At 37.0% G+C, this 25,931-nt stretch overlaps 4 protein-coding genes across 9 annotated transcripts; 1 reads left to right on the top strand and 3 right to left on the bottom strand.

Annotated features, from left to right (window-relative positions):
- Window positions 1–162: 162 nt before the first annotated feature.
- On the bottom strand, window positions 163–7,230 carry LOC145914337 (uncharacterized). 2 transcript variants are annotated; one of them, XM_083002156.1, is made up of 14 exons: window positions 7,104–7,230; window positions 6,823–6,993; window positions 6,556–6,746; window positions 5,708–5,822; window positions 5,467–5,588; window positions 5,312–5,404; window positions 4,942–5,114; window positions 4,573–4,873; window positions 4,316–4,514; window positions 4,166–4,245; window positions 3,915–4,107; window positions 1,813–1,964; window positions 1,354–1,519; window positions 163–1,215 (listed from the first exon to the last, which is right to left on the bottom strand). In XM_083002156.1, the coding sequence occupies exons 2-14, from the start codon at window positions 6,977–6,979 to the stop codon at window positions 809–811; spliced, it is 2,349 nt and encodes a 782-aa protein (XP_082858282.1). In that variant the 5' UTR covers window positions 6,980–6,993; window positions 7,104–7,230; the 3' UTR covers window positions 163–808. The 2 variants fall into 2 exon arrangements, with proteins under 2 accessions (XP_082858282.1, XP_082858283.1); XM_083002157.1 differs by lacking the exon at window positions 7,104–7,230 and having other exon boundaries at window positions 6,556–6,743; window positions 6,823–6,979.
- A 372-nt stretch (window positions 7,231–7,602) lies between these two features.
- Window positions 7,603–17,159, top strand: LOC145914336 (uncharacterized). 4 transcript variants are annotated; one of them, XM_083002155.1, is made up of 33 exons: window positions 7,603–7,743; window positions 8,303–8,365; window positions 8,429–8,495; window positions 8,564–8,613; window positions 8,677–8,731; window positions 8,807–8,936; window positions 9,006–9,184; window positions 9,310–9,517; window positions 9,587–9,899; window positions 9,955–10,092; window positions 10,182–10,292; window positions 10,465–10,660; window positions 10,807–10,948; window positions 11,006–11,106; window positions 11,165–11,316; window positions 11,398–11,498; window positions 11,551–11,725; window positions 11,791–12,036; window positions 12,155–12,334; window positions 12,450–12,530; window positions 12,590–12,693; window positions 12,795–12,868; window positions 13,103–13,230; window positions 13,669–13,805; window positions 13,863–14,081; window positions 14,584–14,691; window positions 14,753–14,857; window positions 15,031–15,240; window positions 15,480–15,674; window positions 15,813–15,926; window positions 15,983–16,057; window positions 16,114–16,244; window positions 17,019–17,159. In XM_083002155.1, exons 1-33 carry the CDS (start codon window positions 7,704–7,706, stop codon window positions 17,137–17,139), a joined length of 4,449 nt encoding a protein of 1,482 aa, XP_082858281.1. In that variant the 5' UTR covers window positions 7,603–7,703; the 3' UTR covers window positions 17,140–17,159. The 4 variants fall into 4 exon arrangements, with proteins under 4 accessions (XP_082858281.1, XP_082858279.1, XP_082858280.1 ...); XM_083002153.1 differs by having other exon boundaries at window positions 8,789–8,936; XM_083002154.1 differs by having other exon boundaries at window positions 8,674–8,731.
- Window positions 17,160–17,267: 108 nt separating this feature from the next.
- Window positions 17,268–19,231, bottom strand: LOC145914339 (claudin-1-like). Its single transcript, XM_083002158.1, has 4 exons — window positions 18,949–19,231; window positions 18,219–18,310; window positions 17,968–18,159; window positions 17,268–17,871 (listed from the first exon to the last, which is right to left on the bottom strand). The coding sequence occupies exons 1-4, from the start codon at window positions 19,088–19,090 to the stop codon at window positions 17,599–17,601; spliced, it is 699 nt and encodes a 232-aa protein (XP_082858284.1). The 5' UTR covers window positions 19,091–19,231; the 3' UTR covers window positions 17,268–17,598.
- A 992-nt stretch (window positions 19,232–20,223) lies between these two features.
- LOC145914146 (claudin-1-like) lies at window positions 20,224–21,692 on the bottom strand. 2 transcript variants are annotated; one of them, XM_083001926.1, is made up of 5 exons: window positions 21,635–21,692; window positions 21,250–21,434; window positions 21,084–21,175; window positions 20,741–20,935; window positions 20,224–20,561 (listed from the first exon to the last, which is right to left on the bottom strand). In XM_083001926.1, exons 2-5 carry the CDS (start codon window positions 21,389–21,391, stop codon window positions 20,331–20,333), a joined length of 660 nt encoding a protein of 219 aa, XP_082858052.1. In that variant the 5' UTR covers window positions 21,392–21,434; window positions 21,635–21,692; the 3' UTR covers window positions 20,224–20,330. The 2 variants fall into 2 exon arrangements, with proteins under 2 accessions (XP_082858052.1, XP_082858051.1); XM_083001925.1 differs by having other exon boundaries at window positions 21,250–21,640.
- Window positions 21,693–25,931: the final 4,239 nt, after the last annotated feature.

Raw genomic sequence — 25,931 nt, 5'->3', positions numbered from 1 at the left:
CGAAAAAGTCAATTTGTCAGTGAAACCAAGTTTTTCAACTTGTATGTGTAAGACTATATATCTGTCACAGTTAATCAAAATGCAGTAATTTTTGGTTGATTGCATATTCAAACTATGTATTCTTGGATAGACCATTTTGTGTAACCTTTAAAAATACGGCCATATTTTAATAATTTCTATGTCGTCACATGGTCGGGGATACTTCGGACATCATGGCAAGAAATCGCGAGAAGACAACACTTTTTGAGTTTTATGAAAAATTATCGGTTATAGAAGAGAATAAAGAAAGGCGGGATGAAATGATCGAATTTTGGCACAAAGAAAAGCACCAAAGATAAAAAATCGTTTGTTGACCCGAAAATCTATGACATCCGTGCTGCCGTTAAAAGTACACCAGTTACCCAAAGCATGAACGTGTGAAAGGGTCGAAACAATAAGTGGCCACGCCCCGATTCCTATAAGCTTCAATAATATTTTATGCGCTAAAGTCATGTCCGATGTTACCCCCGTACCGGGGTGACTTCGGACATTTGAGACCTGTTTAAAAAATGGACTGAATGAGCATTTTTTGTGAGCTAAAACGAATGAAAAACCTTTTGTTTTTGAGCGATGCTTTACTAGTTACAACAAAATAAAATTTAAGAATGTGGTCATAATTTTAAAAAAATATGAGCAATATTCCAAAAACCGTCCGAGCTATCCCCGGTCTCCCCTACACACAAGCGTCGTTTTATGATAATAACTATCTCCTCTCAGTCTTATTCTTCTTTTGAATATAACAATTTCAACAGAGTTTCCATTTGCTTGTTTAATAACAATCTAGTGCATTGGAAATTTCGTCTGAAGAAAACGATGTTTGGTTCCCATGTATCATATTCAGTGAAAATAAGACATCGCTTAGCAAGCCAAGCAATTCGGCGGCTATAAATTTTTGTCTTGATTTTTCTGCTAGATTCACTTGAAAATCAGTTTGACAAGTTTTTCCTGATATGCTCTGAATAAATTCACTGGCTTTTTCTGTGACAGCAAGGTCCCCGCTTGTCAGAAAATATTCTAGTAACTTGCACAAAACATTTCCAAAATTTTCACATTTCTGTCCAATATCTGTGTGAAGATTTTTCAAGAAAGAAATTGCATTTACACGAACTTCCCAATCAAGATCAACCATAACATATTTACGAAAAGTGATCCAAATTATACTGTGCAGACCTTTCTCTGAAACACAACCACAGAAAATATTTTTTATAAAATATTGGTTTATCTGCAGTTGTCCAGAAAAAATATTGTGGTATAAATGAAACTGAAAGGTAATAAAAAAATGTACATAAATAAACTCAGGAATCGATAGTCAACCTGTTATGGGGGAATCATTCTGGAATTGGTTAATGCAGTTTACAAACTCAAGTCGGTAGATTTCTGTTTTGCAAATAATTGAACCAAATACTTTCATAGCAGTTCTTCTGGAAAAGGCCTCTGAATCATTTTGAAGGACATCGCAGGATTTTTTTATCAATTTTTCCTTTGAATAAAAAAAGCACAAATTTTTTTTGAAAAAGCAAACAAATGATAGTGTGAAATATTTTGAAAATTTGTTAATTTTTTGAACTTTTGTTTTCAAAAATCATATACTATTAGTGGTCTTGAAGGAGTGTCAGTTTTAGGCCTAAAAACTTAACAAACCATCTTCAAAAATAGAAAAAAATTCTTCTTCACTACAGCAAAAGTGCCCTTGCAGTTGCGACAAGTGAGATTTTACAGCATTGGAATGGAAAACTAGTATCAAAGGGCAGTACAGTAGCATAAGAAACATACCTTTTCATTTAATTCAGCAAAATTTGCAAGCTTTTCAGCAACGCTAAGGGCAGATGACCGAACAAAGCTATTTTTGTCACATAAACCTGTGGAAGTAGTTTTAAATATATCCAAACAGGTGTATGCTTTTGTAAGCTCCTTGTAAAGTTCCGCTGTAAACAGTATTTTACATATTTGTCATTGTATGCTTTTCTGAGTTGTGACTTAATGAATGCACAAGGTTATCACTATTCTATTTTAGTACATGACAGATTAGATAGCATATTCAGGTAGAAACTAAAAAGTGTAGGACAATTTATCTTTACTAAAAGGGATTTTAATATACCTAAATTCATAAATTTTTAATCAAAAGCACATATGCATCTTAATTCACATGAAAACAAAAATAATGTTTATATACAAACAAAGATAAATACATATATTTTGAAAAAAAGATACTGGTAGGTAGGTTTGGGTTATTTTTGGAATACAAAAAAACAAACATAGATTACCCCAACTTAGTGGTTGAAAATCTTCCAACAGTACAAATGTGGTTTGTAATTCTCTAAAATGCAACACTTTATATATGCACAGACCCGCGGGGGAGGGGTGAGAGGGATCCGGACCCCCCCCCCCCTTTTTTTGTGTGAAATATTTTTGCATGTTTTGAGAGCTAAACAAACGCCACTGTATTTTTTTGTCAAAAGAAAACCAGAAACTTTCTTTAACGTTGACCTAAAAACCGCATCGTGCTTGCATTCGTCATTGTTACCTAACACGTTGCATTGTTACGAAACAAGTGTCATTTTTCGTCAGCCTAAGGACGAAATGTCGTTTTTTAGTATTCACGTTGCTGTCTTGTGCGTAAAATCAATTAGTTTAGTTGTTGAACACGTTGCTATTAATACGCGTGTTGAAAAGAACTATTAGCGCTCGCAGATATCCAAAGAGGAATATAAGGCCACCACATGGAAAATAGTTTTTGTTTGCATGTTTTGTTGATAACGTAAGCCCACATTGATTACTTTCAAGCCGTAGTGCTAAAACTACGGCGCAAGCACTTCCGCAAAAACTCGCATCGAGAGTTCCATAGCGTTACGCAATTGCGCAAGCCAGGAAGCCGCCGTTTATGTGACGATTCGCGCCAACACTGGCGTTCGTATTTTGCAATGCTCGACCACAAGTCCACAACCAGGGTGTCGATTTATGCCTTTTTCGCCGTTCTAAGTGTTCGACACGGGCGGCGTGAATAAATTTATCGGTATAAAGACCAACGCTATTGTTAACTACCAAAGTCCGTAAATTGAATTACCATAATTACTAAATTTAGCCTAACGTATCGGTCACGTCAATCTTGCAACATTCACATCGATCTTACTAGTTTTCTTTTTGCCAAGATTGGACGGCAACGATTTTGCTATTGACATGTATTTGTCAATTTTTCGCCGTACATGCCGGTAGCAAAAGTGGTTGGAAAACGTTGGTGCCAGTATAAGTCGTTTAATTTAAAACACAATCAATTTTTTGGGGAGAAATTTGTATTTCGGTTGTGTAGTGATGAAAACTTAATGGCATAATCTTTCGGGATCCCCATCCAAAATAAATCTGTCTGTTTAGACGGCTAAATAAACGCAACCGCAATACATTTTTGGACAAAATCCATGCAAAAACCAACCAACACTTGCTTTAACGTTCAGTGAATAAGCGCGTTAAACCTAAACTAACCATTGTTTCCAAACATGGAGCATTGTTACCAAACATGTGGCATTACATGAAACAAGTGCCATTTTTCGTTCAATCGGACCTTAAAAAAGACATAGCAGCCTACAACATGCAAGGTTTTTAATTGTTTTGTCGTTATTTTCACGCCTATTCCAAACTTATGCAAGTACAAGAATCCTGTAATTGAAATAAGCCTGGTCGTTCTCATGCGTTAGTTACCAGATACGACATTTTTACTGTTCGACACGCACGACAATTTATCTCAAGATGTTCGACACGCAGAAAAAAATCGACGCCCTGTCCACAACTAATCTTCGTTTACACCGGAAAATCAGGGAATTTCCCAAAAAACTCGACCCCGCTTTAAAAAAATCCTGGATACGCCTATGATCAATACTTACAATTATTGGTTTCTAGGAATGTGGAGAGCAGTTCAAATGCTGTATCACGAATTTCCCACCGTAAACTGGTGCACTTTAAAACAATTTCCTCCAGAAGTTGGCATATAGAGTTGCCAATCTTATTTTTGTGAATAGGACAAAGTGGGGCAGGTAAAAAACATTGAAATAACAAACTTCCAACTTTTGAAATAACCTTCAAACAAAAATTTAAACTGAGTAAAGCTTTAGATACTGAGTAAAGCAAATTTTACCTTTTCATCGGCATCTGAACTTCTTATAACATTGTGTAATGTTTCATGAAGCATTGCAGCAATGCAAAAGACACATTTATCTGAACACAAACAAGAAAATAATGTGACTTTGAACCCAAAACAGGTCTATGTTAATAAACATTGTTGTACCTCTGGATACGACTATTACAATATACTGTTCAATACAGGTCAGTACACACAGCCCAATACGTGCATTCTGATTTAAATGACAAGACTTGTTTGGAAACTTGGCCTCCGTTTTCTTTATATTAAACGCACTTTCAAGAATAACACAAAAGTATTTAAATATTTTTTGTTCTTGCATGTCAATGGGTTGAGCAGTACACATCTATGAGATAAATATGATTAGGCACAGAACACCGTTACAAACAGCATGATTAAGTAACCTTTGTCCATGTTTGACAACAATTGCATAAGACATCTGTATATTTTTGTTTACTTTTCATTGTACCTTCAACACTTTGCAAAAATGATGCAATATCATTTCTTACAGGCTCCTCACTTAATCCCAGACTTTGGGCAATGGTAGTTTCCAGCAGGCAAGATAGGTACATTTTCCAATGATCATATTTTGTTAAGTAAAAAAGAACAATGTAACCAAGTGTTTTATCAGGATTCTTAATTAGTGCAACCATTCCCAAATCAATGACATGATCTTTGTTGAGAAATGACAATTCATTTACATGCCTGCAAAAATAATTTTTCGGATGTATAATCCAATAGATTAAACAAACCAATATACATGCAATATATACCTTTCAGATGAAAGAGAAACTAAAAAGTTTACCATTACTGAATCCTGTTTTTCTATAAGCTTCACCATTTTATCTTTTAACTCATTTTGTAGTTTGTTTCTTACTAAAGATACATGCTTTTCTTCAATGTAAACAGAAGACATCCTATCAGAGTTCAAACATTTTGTAACAATCTGTAAAGTTACTTAATGTAAGATGTTACATATAAGCTACTAATGTAAATCTGTTTATAAAAAAATTTGTGAAGATAATAGAGATATTCATAGAACTCCAAAAGGAGTAAAAAGATACACATTATAATTATTAAGTTTGCTTTAAAACAAATAAATGCCAATTTTTTTTTTTTAATTATAAATTTATGTTCCTGTACCATCAGCAACACTTCCAATGGGGAAGACATCAAGAGCTCATTAAACTTCTTCAGAGCTTTTAGTTTATCTTTATAATCTTGTCCTTCCTCTACCTAAAGCATTGTGGCTAAATAACATTTTAAATATTCCAAAAACTAACTGAACATAAACAAACCTTTTCATTTACATGGGTTTCACACAAATGCACCCATAAGTTACAAAGTATTGCAACTGCTTCTTTTGTAATAAACAAATATTTTGACATACAAAGAGGAAAAATCTTTTCAAACAAACAACCTGGACATTAAAATATGAATAGGTATACATACAAGCAAGAAGTGTTTCTAAAAAATATTTAGCGGATTATGTACATTTGCAACAACAGAAGTTGCCATTGTCAAAAAAATCTTACTCACCCTGCAGAGTTACATTCATTCCATAGTTGCTGGCCACATATTTGTGTATTGACTGTAACCAGGAAAATGTGTAGGTTGGAGTCATTTGGGCCTCAGTTTGAAAAGTAATGAGAATCTAAGTAAAAACAAACAAGTTTTTAATGTATAACATGCATATGTAAAAAGAGATGCTCATATTTTATGCATTATGACATAAAACATATTTTAGGTCATAAAGTCATAAAATGAAAAGATTTTGTTCAACTTCGGACATATTTAAGCTCTTGGGATGGCAAAATGTTTAATTCTAAGTCTGACTGAGCTTTCAAGTTGCAATCCTTAGTATTTTCTAACAATTTATATCAGTTTTTTTACAGTTTAATAGAGCTAATATAATTCCAATGCAATAAATTTTGGAAATGCAATTTTGTTTGTAAACTTCCTATCCAAAACAAGCAGCGCCATGTCCTTATCAATTCACAAAAAAATGTAGAACAAACTTCACCATCAGTATAATCAGGGTTGCCATTCACCTGGGCAGACAAATGGGCACTCTATAGTTTAATGTTTTAGTCGTAACTAGTGCAAAACAGATTAGTAATTTATAGTTTTGTTATGAGTAAGAAATTTGACCGATTTTAGCCTGTAAACATTTCCATGCTGCCTGTGATAATAAGTGAGGGTCAATAAACCTTGGGATGGCATGGCAATTGACCGCCCACATAGCAGGGACATACTAAGCGAGACAGGTAGGGACAAGGTGTTCAAAATGGGGCAGTAAAAATGGGAAGAATGGTAATCCTAAATAAGACATACACAAATACTTGATCAAAATTGTATTTACTGATCCAAAACTATACCAAACTTACATTCGATCCCTTTTTCCAAGACCCAAATTGTGCACTTGACAGACTTACAATAATGTCATTACATGAAGAAAACAATCCAAACAATCTCATGGCAAAATGTCTTGAAGTTGGATGACATACTGGTGAGTTCAACACATTTACACAAGATTCAAACAGGGTTTCAGACCCAATTTTAAAAAATCCAGTGACTGCTTGAAAAATAGAGGAAGTTAGGACTTAATATGGAACATCATCAACATTAACTGAAATATGACAAAAAAGTCAAACCTGCGGCTTGATTGTTTTTGACAAGAACATCAATGGAGTGCAAAATTCTTCCATAACATGTGTCATCTTCAATAAACTTGGAGCTTATTGCCATGTGTTCAAGAACAGTTTTTAAGGAAGTGTATTGTTTCACAAAATCATCTTCAAGTATTTCCATAGCCAAGTATCGTTCTTAAACACATTACTCAATAAATTGACATCTAACAATCATTTTTGCACAAAACACTTAACTTCGAAAAAAGCATTTAAAAAAAACATACACATCACTATGTAATCTTCACCTCCACTTATAGTAATACGTTTATTCACGTAAAGATCAAAACTCTAAAACAGTTCTAGGGTTGAATAACGCTCATTGTTCTCATCCTGCTGCATAACGACCTAGCGTAAACAAATGCATGTGCCATGTGCACAATATTTGCACCGCACGAATGATTAGGAGCTTGGTCACGTCAGATTTGATCAGCAACAAACCCACACACGGATGCTGGCCCAACTGTGTCACGTATGTGATAAGGATGACTGTACTGAGAGGCGACACTTGGTCATGTGATCTCCTCCATGTGAACACTGAGTTGCGAAAAAAGAGAAAGACAAAGAGAAACGACCGATGGAAGAGGACGTTGAGTACACGCCAGACTCACAGAGCGCAGTACCGCCGCCGGCTCCCTTGTGCTAGTTCGACGGAGAAGCGCTTCAAGGACACAGCAACAAGACAAAGAGTTCAACTTCCAACATAAGGTTAAAGTTGGACAAGCTTTTATGCAAATCAAACAACGTTACTGCAGAGGCAGAACTATATCCAACAAGCAGTAAGTCATGAAAAGATAGGACTAGTTGGTTCACAACAAACATCAGGTTTATGATCACCAAGTGCCACGATGTCCCGACGTAAACAATCTGCACCATGCAAAGTTGGAGGTAACATTAAGTTTTCTTGTTGTGAACATTATTTTTTTATAATTGCGATAGTTCTGTTAAGTAAATATTGTGCCAAGGTCAATCAGCTCACAATTGTTTGTAACGATGTACTTATGCACAATGTTGTAACGAGTTCAGCAGATATGTAAATGAATGTTTGTTACAAATCGGACAGATACAAAAAAGTCTGTAAACAAGAATCCTCACTGCAGTTCTGTTCTGGCATCAGCTCTTGGGCTTGAGAGCAATGCCTTCTGTTTGAAGCGCTGTGACGCGAACGCAGAGAAGTCTCCTCGCGCGTGCACGCACACACATATACGCCTGGCGTATGTTCCATTTCTCCGTCTGTACAAAGAGCGCGCCCCGTTTCACTTTATCAGTGATGAATTGCGTGCGTTGGATGAGCAATGCACGCGCCACCCGTTTGCCAATAGGATCGGCTTCCACACCTCCATCTCAGCGTTCAGGAAACACTGGCTGCTTGCCTGCTTTAAATGGCGTCTCGAATGCTCCAGCTCTGACACAGTGCCATCCGACTATAAATTTGTTGTATTTTCAGGTCATTCCCCCTCAAACGAAAATGATGAGGATCTTTCAAGCAGTCCATTTACATCAATGCCCTGTATGTTATTTCACACAACACAAAATGTTTTTCATTATGATGTGTTTTGTTTTTGGTCTGTAGATGATGATGAAGATTCTAAATCTTCTTCTCCTCAATCTTTGTTGCAAAATCACAGAATGTCTATAGGGTAAGAAATTGGACATGAGTGTGTGTAATTATTGTGTTGAATATTTGCAACAAAATTATTTTTTGTAGTTTGAAAGCATATAGTATTGCCAGTACTGACACTTCGACTTGTCAGGATGGTAAGTTTATATATCACTTTGGTTTGGAATTTATTTGAGACTTTGTAAACTGTTGTTTAGTAGAATCATTTAAAGAGGATGTTGACAGTGGACATTCAATGGAAGATGTAAAAACTCTGTATGTGGGAATGTACTGTAAGAAAATAAATGTGCTCTAATGCCAGTTTCGTTGCAGATGTCTTTCCAATTACAGTAAATCTTTTGAAGACTTGGAACCGAAAAACAAACGATTTTCAGCAAGAATCCGAGCAAAAGTTATATCAAAGTCACAAACTTTAATGCTAAAAACAAACAGTAATCTAAAGTCATCTCATATTCTTCATGTATGTCCTCCTCCCTAACCTACCAAACATTATAAAACATACATGGTTAATATAACTGCCTTTTAACAGAAATCACAACAGTTGGGTGCAGATCAAGTTAATGAGGCAATTCATGGAAATAAGCTAGAAAACAAAGGAAGAAAACTTTCCTGTGAAGAAGAACTCACTTGTCCTATTTGTTACAAAACATTCATGTCAAGATACGGATTGCTCACCCACACTGAAGTTCATGGTACACCTGAACTTAAGTAAGAATATTTTTTTGTCGCTTGACATAGAATATATCCTTAACTTGAATCCAATGATTTGCTTTATTAGTTCTAATTTTTGGTTTGCTTTGTTTGCATCTGTCTGTAAATATAAAAAAATGTAGATGCCATATTTGCAACTTGGGATTCAGTCGAAGATCAGCTTTTGTTGCTCATCAAGTGCATTATCATGGTGAAGAGAAGTACACAGATGATGATACATTATTCCAAGTACAAAATGCAAAGGAAAAAAATGGTTTAAGTGTTCCTACAGGGTTTAGCGATTTGTCTTTCATTGACTTTACTTGCAACAAATTTTCTGCCATAGCTGGGGTAAATACAAGTTCATTTGTTAGCTACAACAGTTTGCATTTATGTAGTATGAATCCATTTATATTTTAGAACCTTTGTGTTCAAAGAAAGCATCAACTGACTGAAAAAGATCGTCGACATTTTTTTATGTGCAAGAAATGTGATGTTCTTTTTCCAACCTTGTTTGTCCTCAAATTTCATTTAAAATCTTGCCATTCTGCTAATCAAGGAAATTCTGCTCTTTCCAAATTGACAATATCAGGAAAAACATACATTCTTAACAGCAGTTTTGGTGTTAGTGTTGACACAGCTGGGAATAATACAAATCCATCAAGCATCCTAAATAGCTTAATGTCCCGCAGTTTTATGCAATCTTTACAGCTTAAAAGTTTAAATGAAAAAGGTGGAATTTATTATCCAACTAACATGTGCAATTGTTTAATAAGTGCCCATTTTAGAAGTTCCATGTGCAAATAAACCATGTGCTTATGGTGTTGATGACCCAACAATCCGAACATCCCCCCTTATTGCTTATCTAAGTGTACCACATTGGTTGCGTAACAATGATGCCCAAAAAACATGGTGTGGGGATTCAGGTAATCAATGATTTTTATTGAAATATGTTACAAAATACAAATTTGTTTTTTCTGTTAACCTATTTGGAAATATTGTTTAAATACCTCAGAACAATCCATTGGTAAACCTTCATTGAAATTGAAACTTTTACGATGCAAACCTATCCAAAGTTCAGATAGCATGTCATCATTAGTGACAAAATCTTACTCAATAAATAAGGGTAAGTTGCCAGTATTGTTGTATGAGCAGTGTTTTGATGAAAGCTGAACAACAAAATATAAGTATGTTTGTGTTGACCAGTATTTCATCATATATCATTTTCTGAATTTTCCTTGTTTGTTGTAAAAAGATTTACACAAACACTCATAGTCAGTGACATTTGTCTTGTGCAGACACTGTGAATAGAATAAAGAATAGCAGCTGTAGTTGTGCCTTATGTGGGGAACAATTTCCATCAAGTCGTGCAGTAGAAGCACATCGTGCAGGAACTGCTTGTGGAATCGGGGTGCGAACATCGTCGAATGGACGAAAACTGTTCTGGTGCAGACTATGTAATTATGCCTCATTTGAAAAAAGCACAATACTGCGGTAAGCTCAGCTAAATGTACTACAATATAAAATATGACCGAATGCTTTTTGAAATGATAGTGTGACTCGAAACTTTATGTAGGTTTGCCAAAGAATCGCATGCAAGAACTTTCTGCAATGTCGTGTATTTTTTTATATTTTGTCAGACATCAACGGACTCACACCGGAATTCGTCCGTATTCTTGTAAGTTTTGCAGTCTGGCATTTACTACCAAGGCAAACTGTGAACGCCACATCAGAAAACGTCACCAAAGCCTCGTTGTAAATGAAACTGATGTCAAATCGTCGGTATGGATACCTTGTTGCAGTATTTGCGAAGTGAAGTTTTACTTTCCGTTGTTTCAGGTCGATTGTGACCAGGAGTTGTTAAAACAAGCAAGGTCTAGTGCAGAAGTTAGTTGTGCCCCACAGCATGATACAACACCTACACAGGAACGGATTTTTCGGTTGGTAGTTTGCTGATTACATACCGTCATGTAATCTAAACTGAAACGTTTTTGTCAGATTTCGTTGTCGAATGTGCAAAGCAATGTTTAGTTCTAGAAGCAACGGAGCCCGTCATGTCATGGATAAACACGGCGTGTTTAGCAGGAAAGGAGCCAATGAGTTGATTACTGGCATGTTTACACCAGCACGAAGTCCGAACGAGCATGCTGGTGTGTGTGAGAAATTGGATGATTCTTTGCTATAAAACATCGTTCCAAGTATCATTGGACCGAAATATTTCGTTTTTACAGCCGCCACCGGTGTTGCCACTACAACACAATCAAACACAATCATGGGTCAACTTGCTGGATCTGGACAAAACATCCCAAGAAATCCAAACAATTTACATACTGTAAGTTTAAAAAAATTTCAAAATCTTGTTGTTAATAATCAGTTTAACGCAGACACTAAAAACAGCACCAAAACGCCACATGGTTGTTCCTGCTGCCGGAACACCCGTTAAAATTCCTCGTCTCATTCCTCTAGAAAAAATTCAGGCTTACAACAAAACCGCCCATAAACTGCATGATCATTTTCGAAATAAATATTCGGACATTTTGGAGAGTATGGGTATTACAGGCAAGTCGGTTTAAATTAATTATCGAGACAAAAAAACATTCCTAACAATTTGTGGGATGGTTTAGAGTATAATAAAGACGGAAAGGACATACGAAAGATGTCATCGACCCTTGTGAGTCTTCTTGCATCGGCAAGTTCGTTGCTTATCGACAATGCTATCCGAAAAAATCAGCCTATTTCGCATGATCTCCCTTACGGGAATACATCAGATAATGCTGAGCCTTCTGCTGAATTTGGAGACACTAATGACTTGCTTGCAAGTGTAGACACAGATGATCGGCATTGGGAAAGCAGTGAAGTTAGTGAAAGAGGTTCGTTGGTTGGTTTTTAAACAATGGTGGTATATTATGTAGCATGTCTTGGTACAACAATAGAGGGTGATTTATATATCGCTTTAAATAACAGTTTTTTTATGAACCTTATTTTAAGATGCCTCTTACCACGATCTTGTACAACTGTATGCTGACGGAAAGTGGGAAAACCAGGCAGAAAAAAATGACGATTACGATGAATTTAAATTTTTGTCTTCTGGCGAAACTCCAAAGTCTTTGCGTTCCACAACCTCCAGTTCGAACAATAATTTGATGGAATTGAGCCCATCGGACGACGGTAAGTAATACGTGCTTTATTTCAGGCGAAAGGGAAACGTTGCTAATTAAAACGTTTTGTGAAACGATATCATACCATGCATAAATTTGTTTTTACGAAAGTATTCTATTGTTAGATGAAAAGGACTCACCATCCGACCTCACTAGTATCAAGAAATTGGTAGATTTCGTCCGTCAGCCTGGCCCAATTGTAAACGGTAATATTCCCAGTGTTACAAAACAAGTGCGCAACTATTTAAGCTTACATTACACACAGGATATAATAATGCATCAAACAACAAGGAACGTGAACCAAAATCGCGAAAAGATGAGGTCAGAGGAAAATACAGAATGGTCGCTTTAAAACCGAAAACTACTGAAGTAACTAGTTTGTATTATTTGTGTGTAGTTAACCACAATTTTTTGCTGCATGTTTATTTAATATTGTTACATTTGCGGAAAGAGTAAATTTGAATTTCCAGACTCTTCAGTTAAATTCGGGACTTGCGTGGAAGTTTATTCCTTATCCACCTGAAATGCGAGATGAAAAAGGAAGGTATGATGTCTGCAGATTAGCGTTACCTGTCATCCACAGATAGTTAGCTATTTTTGTTAATGATGAAACGAATTGGGATAAATTTTGTGATGTTTAAAATAACAGAATGAAAAAATTCAAATTAACGTGGCGAGGCAACAAAAGTTTTTGTTAAATCTTGGTATTAAGTTTGCTGGATGCTCATAGTAAGTAAATGCCATTTACTATTTTTATATTGCGGCTGCCGTTGCACAGATACATGAAAATGTCCGATCAGACAAAATCGCCGTTGTCTTCAACAAAATCCATTCCTTATTTAACTGACTTAAACCGCCCGACCATGGTGTCAATGGTCGCATCGTCAAACTCCAAAGTCGGCACATGTAAGTCGTGTTATTAAACTATTCAAAATTCTCCGGTAAATGAGCTTTGTTCTAACGGATGCATTGTAGCGACTTTAGATAGTTTTTTGTCAAAGTTGGCCAGGGGGTTAAAATAGCCTGTGGTTCTCAACGTTGTTTCATATTCATTTCTAAACATATCTCTGATAAGTGTTGACTTGATAATAAAACTTCTTCTGACAAGTTATGTTAAAAAGAGATTCGCTGTGAGTAATCGATTGATCTGTAGCTTATTACCTTCTATCACAAACAAATAAATATCTTGCTACAAAATGAATTTCATACAATTGTTTCATGTTCATTTCTGTCGCTTTGATGATATTTTGTGGGTAGAATACCGTAGCAACAATTTTACCATTAAATTTATCTGTACAATTAGTATTTTTTTTCACAACTATGACACGTGACACAATATTACAGCTTTTGAAGAAAAACGAGCTCGCCTGTTTGATGGTAATCGAGGTCACTACCGCACAAGAAAGTGCCCCAAATGCGACAAGACATTCCCATGGGCCTCTTCGTTGCGCAGACATATTATGACCCACACAGGTTTAAAGGTAATCCCCGTCACAAAAATATTCAAACATGTTGCTGCATGGTAATTGCTTTCTTAGCCATACATGTGTGCTCGCTGTTCGATGCGCTTCACTACACGTTCCAACCTACTACGTCATGCCTACCGGCGTCACAACGTTTCCCGAGCCGCTGACGAACGCCAGCAAGTGTTGATCGCACTCACTCCCCGTCAACAGCAAGAATATGCAGTGACAGAAGCAGAAGAAACTCTCGCCAATCCTGAGCAGCAGACAAATGAAGACGAATCAAATGTTCAAGTAAATATATTACAATATTTAGCCGTGACAAGAAAGATTGTCAAATATTTCCGTTACTTTTCTACTATTTACTTTACATCATAAAACCCCAACCGCATTATTTCAAACCATATGTTGATAAAAAAAATACATGGAATGTAGAAATTGTATCGTTTGTTGAGCAGAAAGCTGATCAGAGGAGGTTCACGACAAAAAAAATGTTTCCGTCACGGCTAAATATATTTTACTTGCTGTAATTAAAACTAAGCGTTCAAGGTAAGAGTAAACGTAACAACAAGTGCCTATTTATACTGGGAACTGGTAGCAATCTCTTCTGTGGGGAATTTTCTCGTAAATCAACTGTTTCCAAGCAATTAAATCTAACTGCTGTTTCATGGCTGCAGAAGACGCCGATTTATGTTTAAGCTCGTGAAGGCGAAGTTGTCTTGCTTATTACATTATGCATACCTATAACTAAGCACACTCAATAAAATATATTGCAGCGTGAAACATTTGTTTTTAGGATGGTGGTGAATCACCGGCAGATGGAGCTAGTGAAGTAACAAACGAGAAAAACCCCAAAACCCAAATTGATTCGGCTTCGAAAAAGGAGACCGATCAGACCAATAAGGTTTACATTGCAGTATTAATAGCTTAAAATTGACCATTTTAAAAAAATATCTTTTTCACAGCGCTTTAGTTGCGGTTTATGTGGCGCTTTATTCGCAAACCGCTCCAACGTGGTTCGACATTTGTATCGTCTCCACAACATCACCAAGGACGACAATAATTTCCGGGTAAACTTAGACACGATTAAAACATTTACAAATCAGTGTTTTAGTAATTGGCTAAATAAAACCAGTTAAAGTCGAAGAAAACTTGCAACACCTGTGCTTGGTGCACGAATCAATTGTTAAATACCCTTTGTTCATTATGTAAAAAGTACATTCACCAATTTTTTTTAATGTAGTCGCTTCTTGTTAAAATTGAAAAACAACCAACACAAAGAGCTCCACCAGTAAGTAGTCCGCCAGCTGCGGTGACTTCTACCGACGTCGATACCAAAGCTAAAATCGAAACGGAAGAAGTTGTAGAGGAACAGATTTCCAAAGCTAAACAGGATATTAAAAGTGACAATTGTCCAGATGAAAGCCCGGCGGCAACTACAACACCAAATAAGGTACACTGCTTTTTTGGTTATATTAAATATTTTACAAGATTTGACTTCTAGACGCAGGAAAGGTTTTAGAAAACTGGTACTCACAGTAGCTTGTGTATAAACTACGCTTGTGTCTGATGCGTTAAATTGTGAAGTAATCACAGTTATACGAAACTGAAGTATAAATTTCAACATAACTGTGCAAAAAAGTTATAATAGGTTGGGTGAAACTAAAGATTGTTTAACAAACAAATGTTTAGGCTTTTAGATGTACAATCTGCTCTGTGGGATTTACAAAACGAAACAACGCTGCAAGACATGTTCAGCAACAACATCACATATCACGACATCGATCGAACTTTTCGCAGCTCATCGAACGCCTGAATAACTCACCCGAAATGTCACAAGATGAGCAACTTGCAGAAACTCCGGTTGCTAAGCGACCAGAACGATCGGTGTGTTTGTGTGAAGATGTAAATTTAGAAATTACCACTCCGTTAAAACTTTGGCGCGTTGGCACATATTGTTGCATGTGTTTCGTCATATTGCATCTAAGAGCACATGTACATGTAACCATGATGTTCGTTTTGTAGAGTTCTGATGTTAAACCCAGCACAGAGCAGTTATCGAAAGCGTTAAAAATGCACACTACACCTTCAACTCCTGCACCACTTTGGCGAAGTAGAAGAATGGCCGCTAAAAGAAAGGTGGAAAAATATTTTTCTGGCTTACAACAAACGTCAAGACTTGTTTTCATTTTCAGTTAAATCAGGCGAGTGGATCCAATGCTGAGCCAACTTCAACAAAGACAAGGGAATACGGCATGCGAAAGTCCAAGGTGTGTTTTATTGTATAAATTGTAATGTCAAAAATTTACAGTGGTTGTTTGTTTAGTCCACACACTTCGTATGCGGTGTTTGCAAACGCATTTTTAAGGAGGTAACTGAATTGAAGGAACACATAGAGGAACACAACATTCCCCATCCTTGGGTTTGTACGTTGTGTGGTGTTCCGTTTACAAACAAGTAAGTGTCGACTGCTAATTTGCGACAGAGTATCTAAACGTCCTAGAATCAAGGGTGCCTACACAATGTGCTAGTACAGTTAAAAATGTTTCCAAACTAAACAAAATCTACAGGACAATAAGTTATTGCTAAGCATTCTTTGACAAACGTAACAATATCCCCATTAAATGGCGTCGTTGTCAGCGTTTAAATGTGGCGATTAATTGTGTCTGTTAAATTTATGGTAAAAACTAAAAAAAAAGATGACTCCGGCGAAATTATTTGCGATAAACCAAACTGAACACTACTGCCATATAAACACATACTAAAAAAATCCTGTGAATCAAGTTTGGTTATCGCAGGGATCAGGACCCCTTTTGCGGCCTATGCTAAAAATAAATTACCGACACCTGCAAAAAATAGATCAAAATGTGGTTGTAAACAATATTTTTAATGCATCGTGTTTGAAATCGATATTGAAGTTGGATCACGTGTTCCACTTCGACGAATGTGGCTTTGCCCTGCGTGGATTTTCGGTTGAATAGTTTACCAAAAGACTCTGTATACGCTTGAATTAGTTTGTCTCGTTTCGTGTTCGCTTTTGGTTTCCTCTACTTTATGATGTTAACCTTTAAAGTTATCATCGTTGCGTTTATTTCTGATAATCTGAAATTCTACATTGATTTGAATAGCATCACTAGTGTAACTGCGAGTCTTTTGTGTGTACTAAGTTATAATTTTTTTTTATAACTGTCCAAGTCGAACTTGAACGTGAATTGACTGCATTTGTTACAGATATAACTGTCAACGTCATCTTCTACGATGCCATGGTGAAGAACACGTTGAACCGAAGTATGTAGAAGATGTTCGTTGTGGTCCACCACACCCACGGAAAAGGTCACGCAAATATTGGTAAAATTTTTAACCCCACATGCCCATTTCTTGTTTGCTTGTTGGTTTTTATCAAGGTCTTTTGTGGCTTTTTTCTATTGTTGTGTTTTTCGTGATGTGATGAATCGTGTACAATTTACTTCAATAAACAACTCAACCATACAATATACTTGTTTTAGAAACGAACAGTTTTAAAAAGGCAAAATGTTGCATCATTGTTATCAAGTAAGGCTGGAAAAGAAATTACGCAAGGGGATAATTTTGGAGGTCTGAGTTAAATTTGAAACGTGAAAAGGTTAATTGAATTTGATGATACTGCAAAACTACATGTATGAAGTTTCATCCAAACAAAAAAGCTGGCGTGGGTATGCTATTTACATGAACAAACAAAGCAAGAGCTACAGGGAGACGAAAATACAATGCCATCTCTACAAATCTAGACATCGTTGATGACATACCATGCTACAACAGAGGCAACATTTTTTCACACATAGTCCACGTTCTTGTTACTTGGCTTGACTGGTCTGTAACTCTCACGGAAAGATTGCCTCATTCTTCGAATTCCCTTTCCAACCTTTCCTCTGTTCCAGTACTCGTCATCCTCGGATTCCGCATACGCGCTTCCACACATCATTACCGCACCGCCGAGAATGCCTACACCCATGGCTGCCCATCCGAGGAAAAGTGACGTCCCAAACACATACCTCAGGCCGACATCGTCCGCGAAAAACGCCGTTGCATCGTACTCTTGCACAACCTGACAAGAGGTTAATAAAAAAAGGTCAATAAAATAAAAGGAACATGACCAGGGTTGCCATGGTTTCCGAACTTCCATCTTTCTATGACAATTTACCTGATGACCGTAGTATGAAACAGCAACTCCAATACAGAAGGAAGATAATATCCATAATCCAGCGGCGATTTTAGCGACGCGACTCTTCAACCTATTGTTATCAATGCATTTGGTACATTCCATGCCAAATATGGACAACAGAAGTGCAATCACCCCGAAGATGATCGAACAGCAAGCCAGGCCTCTTGCAACCTTTCAAAGGAAAAGTTTTGTCATAACATTTCCAGAATTTAACTTTCATCAAATCTTACCTGGAGTTGGGTGGGAAGTCCAAGAAAAAAGGCATCAAAGTCGTCACATTGCCACAAGCCAGTAGGATATGAAGTACAGCGAATCCAAATTCCTAACAAAAAAGAAATTTGTTCTAAACTTACCACATTAAGTTATTTGTTTTGATCAGATATTAATAACATATTATTATTAGTAAAATGAAAAAGGTCGATTTGACCAAACCGAATCAAATTGATCTCGTTATGAGTCACCAAATAAAAAAACAGGACTCCGTCATGTGACCTGCCTAAAACATGACTTCGTCATGTGACCGTCTTATTCATGAAAAAATAACCTTGGGTTTAGAATAGAAGCTCCACAAAAAGTAAACGCCCACACAAAAAGCCAGTTTGGTCATCCACGAAGGCGAATACGTGCGTAAAGAACAAAAATAACAAGATACACCTTTTGTGCTTGCTGGGGAAACCATTTATCGATTTATTCTACATTTAACAGCCCAACGATGAGCTGATGCCTTGTGTTGGAAAATTTAGTACTTTAACTTGTTTCATAAATTTTAATATAACATGACGAAAACGTTCCACTAAAATTTCAATTTATAAGTCAAATATATTTTTTGTAATACAAATTTTTAGGAGTTTCGTCGAAGAAAAGGAAAATTTCTCTGTGGTATAAAGAAACAAAGTCCCATTTTATACCTAAAATGTGACCACGTCATGGTAACGGATTCAGTATTTTTTATTTAATTACCTTGATGTCTCACGATGGCTTCTATAACTTCTCCGGATGGATCATTACGACGCCATTCCGGCAAAATAACTGCCAAACAACTGCAGAGGCCAGCAACAAGACTGATTACCAGACCAATAGTTTGTAGGGCGCTGTTTGCCATCTTGTTAATTCGTTCTTTATTTCTTTTAAACTAGTTTCCTGAACAAAAAAGTGTAATATAACTGAAACGAAAAAACGAACATTTAAAATTTGTTCATTGCTCCGACTTGTTAATATTTTTTTACAATCAATTCAACTGAGCACTACATCACGACGAATCGACCAATCCTGAAAGCCTCAAGTTTCAAAAGCCCTTAAAACGGCGAATGAGTCCCTTCCATGGGCACAGCGGGACAAAAGTCTCCGTTCTTATCGCTTGACTGCTCACGTATAAAGGGGGGCAACATGCGACGTTGGTTTGTTTCTTGTTTTGTTAAGATTCTGGCGTGATGTAATATCAGTTGCCTCCCTTTCTCAAAACTGCCCCACCCATACACCCACATAACTATTTTTTTTCTTTGGTAGGTCAATCGTCATTCATGATGGTCACATACCGTATATTAAAAAAAAACATTGTTTTATGCGGTTATCCGAAAAACACCTTAATTTCAACTGTAACTGAAAATCAATTGTCGAATTTCTGTTACTTTGACTATTTTCCAACATATCATCGTTCTGTGCGTGGAAATTATACCGAAGCTCGCTTCACATGTATCAGTTTATATTGTCCCATTTCAGTAAAGACTGGCCCACTTCTCCAAACTCGTCCGACCCACACTTACCTTATTTGGTGGTAAGTGTAGGTTGCCCCATTCATGCCAAAAGGACGTGACGCGCGTCACGAAACCCAACTCCGTCGGATCGACGTCTCCGCGTCTCAACAATACAGAGATGTTGTTACAAGAAATGAAACACACAGTCACCACAGCCTTACCAGAACTGAACATTTTGATTCGAATAGCTTTCATGGTAGATGCCAGATTTTATTGTAATTGTCAGGACAATTTTGGTGTAATCTTAACTTCAAAGCCGTGGCCTGCTATTAAAGTATAAATGTCACGTAATAGTGTAACTTTGTACTGGTCTATCCCAACCCTTTTTCCGCCATGTTAACATTACAACTTTAACTTTAAACTTCTGCATTTCTACAAAAACATGATAAAAAACAGTTTATTGCACATACGTATATTGCATGACACGAAAATTAAGAAAACAGCATCTTTTAAATTAACTCAGCAAAGTTTTTAGCTGGTGTTCCTTAGTTAACATATTGCTTTTTTTGTATAACTTAGTTGTAAAATGACAGCAATAATATATGAGACTTATACAAGCCCTAAAATGCAATCAATATTTCATAAATATCATACATATTCAGTGCTAAAATCAACTTTTGTCGAAACAGCGGGCGGTCTGTATGCCGTTGATATATAGGAAATGTTTTGTTCGTCATTGTCACAGCGGCTTCCCGCTACCAACAGACCACCACCAACCGAACACAAAATAAGAGACGTCCATCCAATGTAGAGACAAGGACCGTAAATAAATTTCTTTCCTTCGGATTTTTGCATATCTCCATTATATTCGGTAAGTACCTGAATAAAACACGACAGCCAAGTTATAAGGTTTATATTTCCAAATAATATGTTGTTCAAAAAATGTGTGCTTTATGCAAATTGCAGAAACATATGCTGACCAGAAAGTTTTACCCGCAAGACAACACGTAAAAACTTAAGATTCTGAAATTTTATGAAGGACAATAATCAACTCTTACCCAGTTAGCGTAGTAAGAAACTGCAATTCCCATTAAAAGTCCAGAGAGAACCCAAAATACACCAGCCAATAAACCCATTCGCTGTTTTTGTGTAGGACTAGAACCCATACACGATGTGCAATCCATACCCAGTATTGAGAATATGAAAGCGATCGTACCGACCACATTTGCAGCACACGAAAAACCTCGGCCGAACTAAAGTTGATTTGTTGAAGAAAACATTTTTTTACTGGTAAATCTGGTGTTTGGTCGTTTTAACTTTACATTTTATGTGTTGCTAAATGCTTGTGATATACAATGGCAACAAAAACAACAGATTTGAGGAGCATTATCAAATGCTTACCTGAATTGGCAGGGGTAAGCCCACAAAAAATGCATCGACATCGCTACATAGCCACTGCCCTGATGGATAAGCAACGCATTCAATCCAAAGACCTGGTTAAAATACAAGCCCTTTATAAACAGGCGAAGTTTGAGAGCCTTCTAAACAAAACTTAAACAAACATTACCTTGATTCAGTTCGGGTTGTTCCATCCATTTCTTGGTCACTCCATTTATTCGCCATTGTGGTAGAATGGTTGCCACAAGCACGGATACTCCTCCAACCAAAGCAGCAATAAAACCAGCTAGCTGACAGGTTGTGTTGGTCATGTTAACTATACACAGAGTCTCGCGTTCAAATATTTTGCCACATCTGCATATCATACAATTCGAAGAGCAAAGGAATGGCGCATTTGCATTACTTGATAATTCCAAAAGATATTCTTAAGTCGATATGAACAATTATGATAATACCATATTACGCGTGATACGCAGCACACATCGCAATGCGACCTACTTATTAACACTAATCCATCCGACATGTGTATAGTTGTGTCGAATGCCATTACTGACCTTCAATTTCAGTAAACTGCCACAGATGCGTTAACGTTGTTGTAAAGCCATATTCGACCCACTCCAAAGAAAAACACAATGCAATCAACTGGCCTAGCAGTTATGCCGTTTCCCAAAATCAATATTTGAAGTTAGTGAAGAGATGAGCCCATTGCCCATTTTCAGCTATTTAAAAGCATGTTCATGAGTACATCGCAAAAAATGGCACATTTTGCGTTTATGCTTTAAAAGGTTTAGTTGTGTGTCATTGACGCAGACACGGTGTGACATGGTTTGTGGTTAAGTTCACGGGTGATTGCGCCCTGGCGAAAAATGCGTACAAGCCACTTTACCAAATTGTTGGTAGGTCTACTGTATGGGCATACAGGACTCGAACAGTCCGTGCGTGTAATAGGCAACCTTTCCTTTACGCGAAAATTAGGTGCAGTAAACCCCGCACAAGTTTTTGATTTGAAATACTGATGTAGAATCTTCGCAAATGGATAATCATGATTTGTGGTTGACAAGCACTTTTTTATCTTGACAATTTTCGGCTTAGGATATGAGTGGCGTCCCCTACGTGCGCGTAAAGAAATTTATTACCTATTACTTTCATCCCAATCCTACGATGTATTTGGCTGTTAAAAATGTGAGGGCCCATGCTTCAAAGGTTTCACATAACTGTCGATTTTTGTAAGTTAACATTTGGTTTAATATACTTTACTAAAGTGTGCGGGTTAATTTCCAGGTCTTTTGGACAAATATTGTTAATTCAAATCATGGAAAGTTTCGACATGATGATTATGTTCTTGTGCATGGAGCATCATATATAATTTAATTGTTTATTAGGCAACCCTTTGCATGCAAAGAGCAATTTATAGACCTGCTCTTTTTGCACTATGGTCGGCAGCAATTGTTTTAAACCTTCAACGCCCACGAAAAACGCGTTCTGCGTATTCAGCACAAGAAAAAATTTGAAAGTGGTCATTGCTGTCTTTTTATTTGTACTATTGTTTTTCTAATGACGTTCCCCTCTCTTTGGGAACGGAGGGCGGAAAGCTGGCGCTGAGGGTTGCCGACCTATGAAAAGGGCAACTAAATGTTTTAAACAATATTTACCGTCATATTATCAGAAAATTGTTTTTTAACACAACTAGGTGTTTGGTGCGAATGCCTTTGCTTTTTATCCCCTGGTTTTGTCCTGTGGGCCCCTAGAAAAACGTAACCAAAGTTTCTTTATGTGCAAAACGACTGGTGAAATCCGTGAAACAATTTCAGGAACTTCTCGTAGTTTTATCATTTATCTCGGTGAAACCCGTCATTCGTAGTTTTATTAATTGTAATTATATTAGGCTGTATTTTTTTATCGCATTTTTGGTGAAATGTGCATAACTCTGGACCCAAGTCGGGGAAAGCAATCACTACTATTGTCATTGTGGCAGAATCCAAAATTAATTTTTTGTAAAATATGTTGCGCATAAATGAGCAGCATTTCACAGCAATGATTAGATTATACAATTAAGTTTATTTTGGGTTTATGTCATACCAGGTTACATTATTTTGCATAATATTTGATTTGACAACTCTTTCGCATTCATACCACCACAGAATTCCCACGTATTCCATCAGGATGACCTGAAACACGGGTCTTTTTGCGCTTTTTGCTTTGTCGGTGACGTCACTTTCAATCAAGTGCCAAACCACTTTCCGCTCTAGGATTTTTTTAAATCTCAGCATGTGTCAAGAATTGAGTGCCGAATAGCGTGAAAGTAATAAAAATCGGTAGAGATCCCACGTATTCCACCAGGATGACCTGAAACACGGGTCTTTTTGCGCTTTTTGCTTTGCCGGTGACGTCACTTTCGATCAAGTGCCAAACCACTTTCCGCTCTATAGGATTTTTTTTAATCTCAGCATCTGTTAAGGATTGAGTGCCGAATAGCGTGAAAGTAATAAAAATCGGTAGAGATTCCACGTATTCCACCAGGATGACCTGAAACACGGGTCTTTTTGCGCTTTTTGCTTTGCCGGTGACGTCACTTTCGATCAAGTGCTAAACCACTTTCCGCTCTATAGGATTTTTTTTAAATCTCAGCATCTGTTAAGGATTGAGTGCCGAATAGCGTGAAAGTAATAAAAATCGGTAGAGATCCCACGTATTCTATCAGGATGACCTGAAACACGGGTCTTTTTGCTCTTTTTGCTTTGCCGGTGACGTCACTTTCGATCAAGTGCCAAACCACTTTCCGCTCTAGGATTTTTTTAAATCTCAGCATGTGTCAAGAATTGAGTGCCGAATAGCGTGAAAGTAATAAAAATCGGTAGAGATCCCACGTATTCCACCAGGATGACCTGAAACACGGGTCTTTTTGCGCTTTTTGCTTTGCCGGTGACGTCACTTTCGATCAAGTGCCAAACCACTTTCCGCTCTATAGGATTTTTTTTAAATCTCAGCATCTGTTAAGGATTGAGTGCCGAATAGCGTGAAAGTAATAAAAATCGGTAGAGATTCCACGTATTCCACCAGGATGACCTGAAACACGGGTCTTTTTGCGCTTTTTGCTTTGCCGGTGACGTCACTTTCGATCAAGTGCTAAACCACTTTCCGCTCTATAGGATTTTTTTTAAATCTCAGCATCTGTTAAGGATTGAGTGCCGAATAGCGTGAAAGTAATAAAAATCGGTAGAGATCCCACGTATTCTATCAGGATGACCTGAAACACGGGTCTTTTTGCTCTTTTTTGCTTTTCCGGTGACGTCACTTTCGATCAAGTGCCAAACCACTTTCCGCTCCATAGAATTTTTTTTAAATCTCTGTGTTTGTCCAGAATTTATTTAAAGCAATAGAAATCGATGCAACTCCTAGGTCGCAAAATCTAATGACGTGACACACCCGTTTTTTTCACACAATCTCAAACATTTCCCTTTCTAATCGCAATGTGTTACACTTAAAACTTGCAAGAACGTTTTATTGTGCAATATGCGTCCAATTGTTTTTCCTACTTTTTGTAGTAAACATAAATGACCATAAAGGTAATGCTTGTTACAATGCAAGTAAATATTTTGATTTAACATTTGCAAATGCAATGATATTACAGACTCTTAAAAAATGGTGAATTCATACATGATGTTGATGTATCACGGGTGAAAGTGATTTACAATTTTGACATCTTTGCTATAATGGCATATAAGAGATCTTCTGGCTAAATTGCCTTTAAATTGTCCGTTCACCAGTGTACTTGGTTAAGATGCAGGCAGATGCGTATAATTGTTTATTAATGTAATGCAACCAAATAGCATTGAATAAGAATGGATTCAAATAGAATGGAATAGATTTAGAATCAAATAGAATGGTCAGAAAGGGCGAAAAGCGTTACCGTATAAACATGTAGTTCCGTGATATGCGATATTGTGAGAGAAAGACAGTGGGCTCGTAAATAACATTTGGGTAAGAAAGCCCCAGCCCATTACGTAGGGTGAAGTATCCCTGTCACAAACAAACTCCCCGAGCGATGGAATGCGATAACAAATTTTTATCAATGCAGCTTCCAGCTTTGACATTGTCCCACATGCGGCTTGGTAAGTGTCAATCCAAATTCTTACCAACGCGATTGCGGGTACATTTTCACCCTCAAAACAATTACTCATATTTCAAAGGCGGTTTGCGTCACACGACCGCAATTTAAACCGAATGAAGCTACAAAGTACTCAACCCTGATATTGGGATGGGATGTATCATGAGACAAAGGATCACGTGAAATATGTCATGACGTAAACAAAATATAGGCGTATATGAGAAGAATTAAAACTATAAAGGGCATGTAAAAAGAAGGTCTGAGAAATAATGTATGTTTGCAGTAAGTTTTACACGCAAAAATGACGATAAAGGTGTGCGCAATAATGCTAATAATAGGCCTAATGGCGATCATGCACATTTCCAACACAAAAAGGGAAACAAACGAGAGAAAAATCAGTTGTTCAAACCTTACTGGATGATGGAACCAACTACCCTGGCAGGCTGTCGATCGATTAACGTATCTATAGTTGCTGAGTAATAGGTTTCCATACTTGCTGGACCTGTAATTGAGCATATGTTTCTTACGTTGCTTATGTGTTTTGCATTTCACAGAAACTGATGATGCCCTTTCCAGGGCGACATATAAATCTAAACAACCTTCGTATTAAAAGGAAGTGTACATAAATGGTTACATGGACATATTCGCAAGGGTTAGGCGTGTTCATGAAAGACTAACACCGCGTTTGGTATATACGTGTATCAACATACTTTATACAGCGACGTAAATCGAACTCAAGCATG

The sequence above is a fragment of the Ascidia mentula genome, chromosome 9 (genome assembly GCF_947561715.1).
Source record: "Ascidia mentula chromosome 9, kaAscMent1.1, whole genome shotgun sequence".
In the NCBI taxonomy this organism is placed as follows: domain Eukaryota; kingdom Metazoa; phylum Chordata; class Ascidiacea; order Phlebobranchia; family Ascidiidae; genus Ascidia; species Ascidia mentula.
This window is presented reverse-complemented; position numbering and strand designations above follow the sequence as displayed.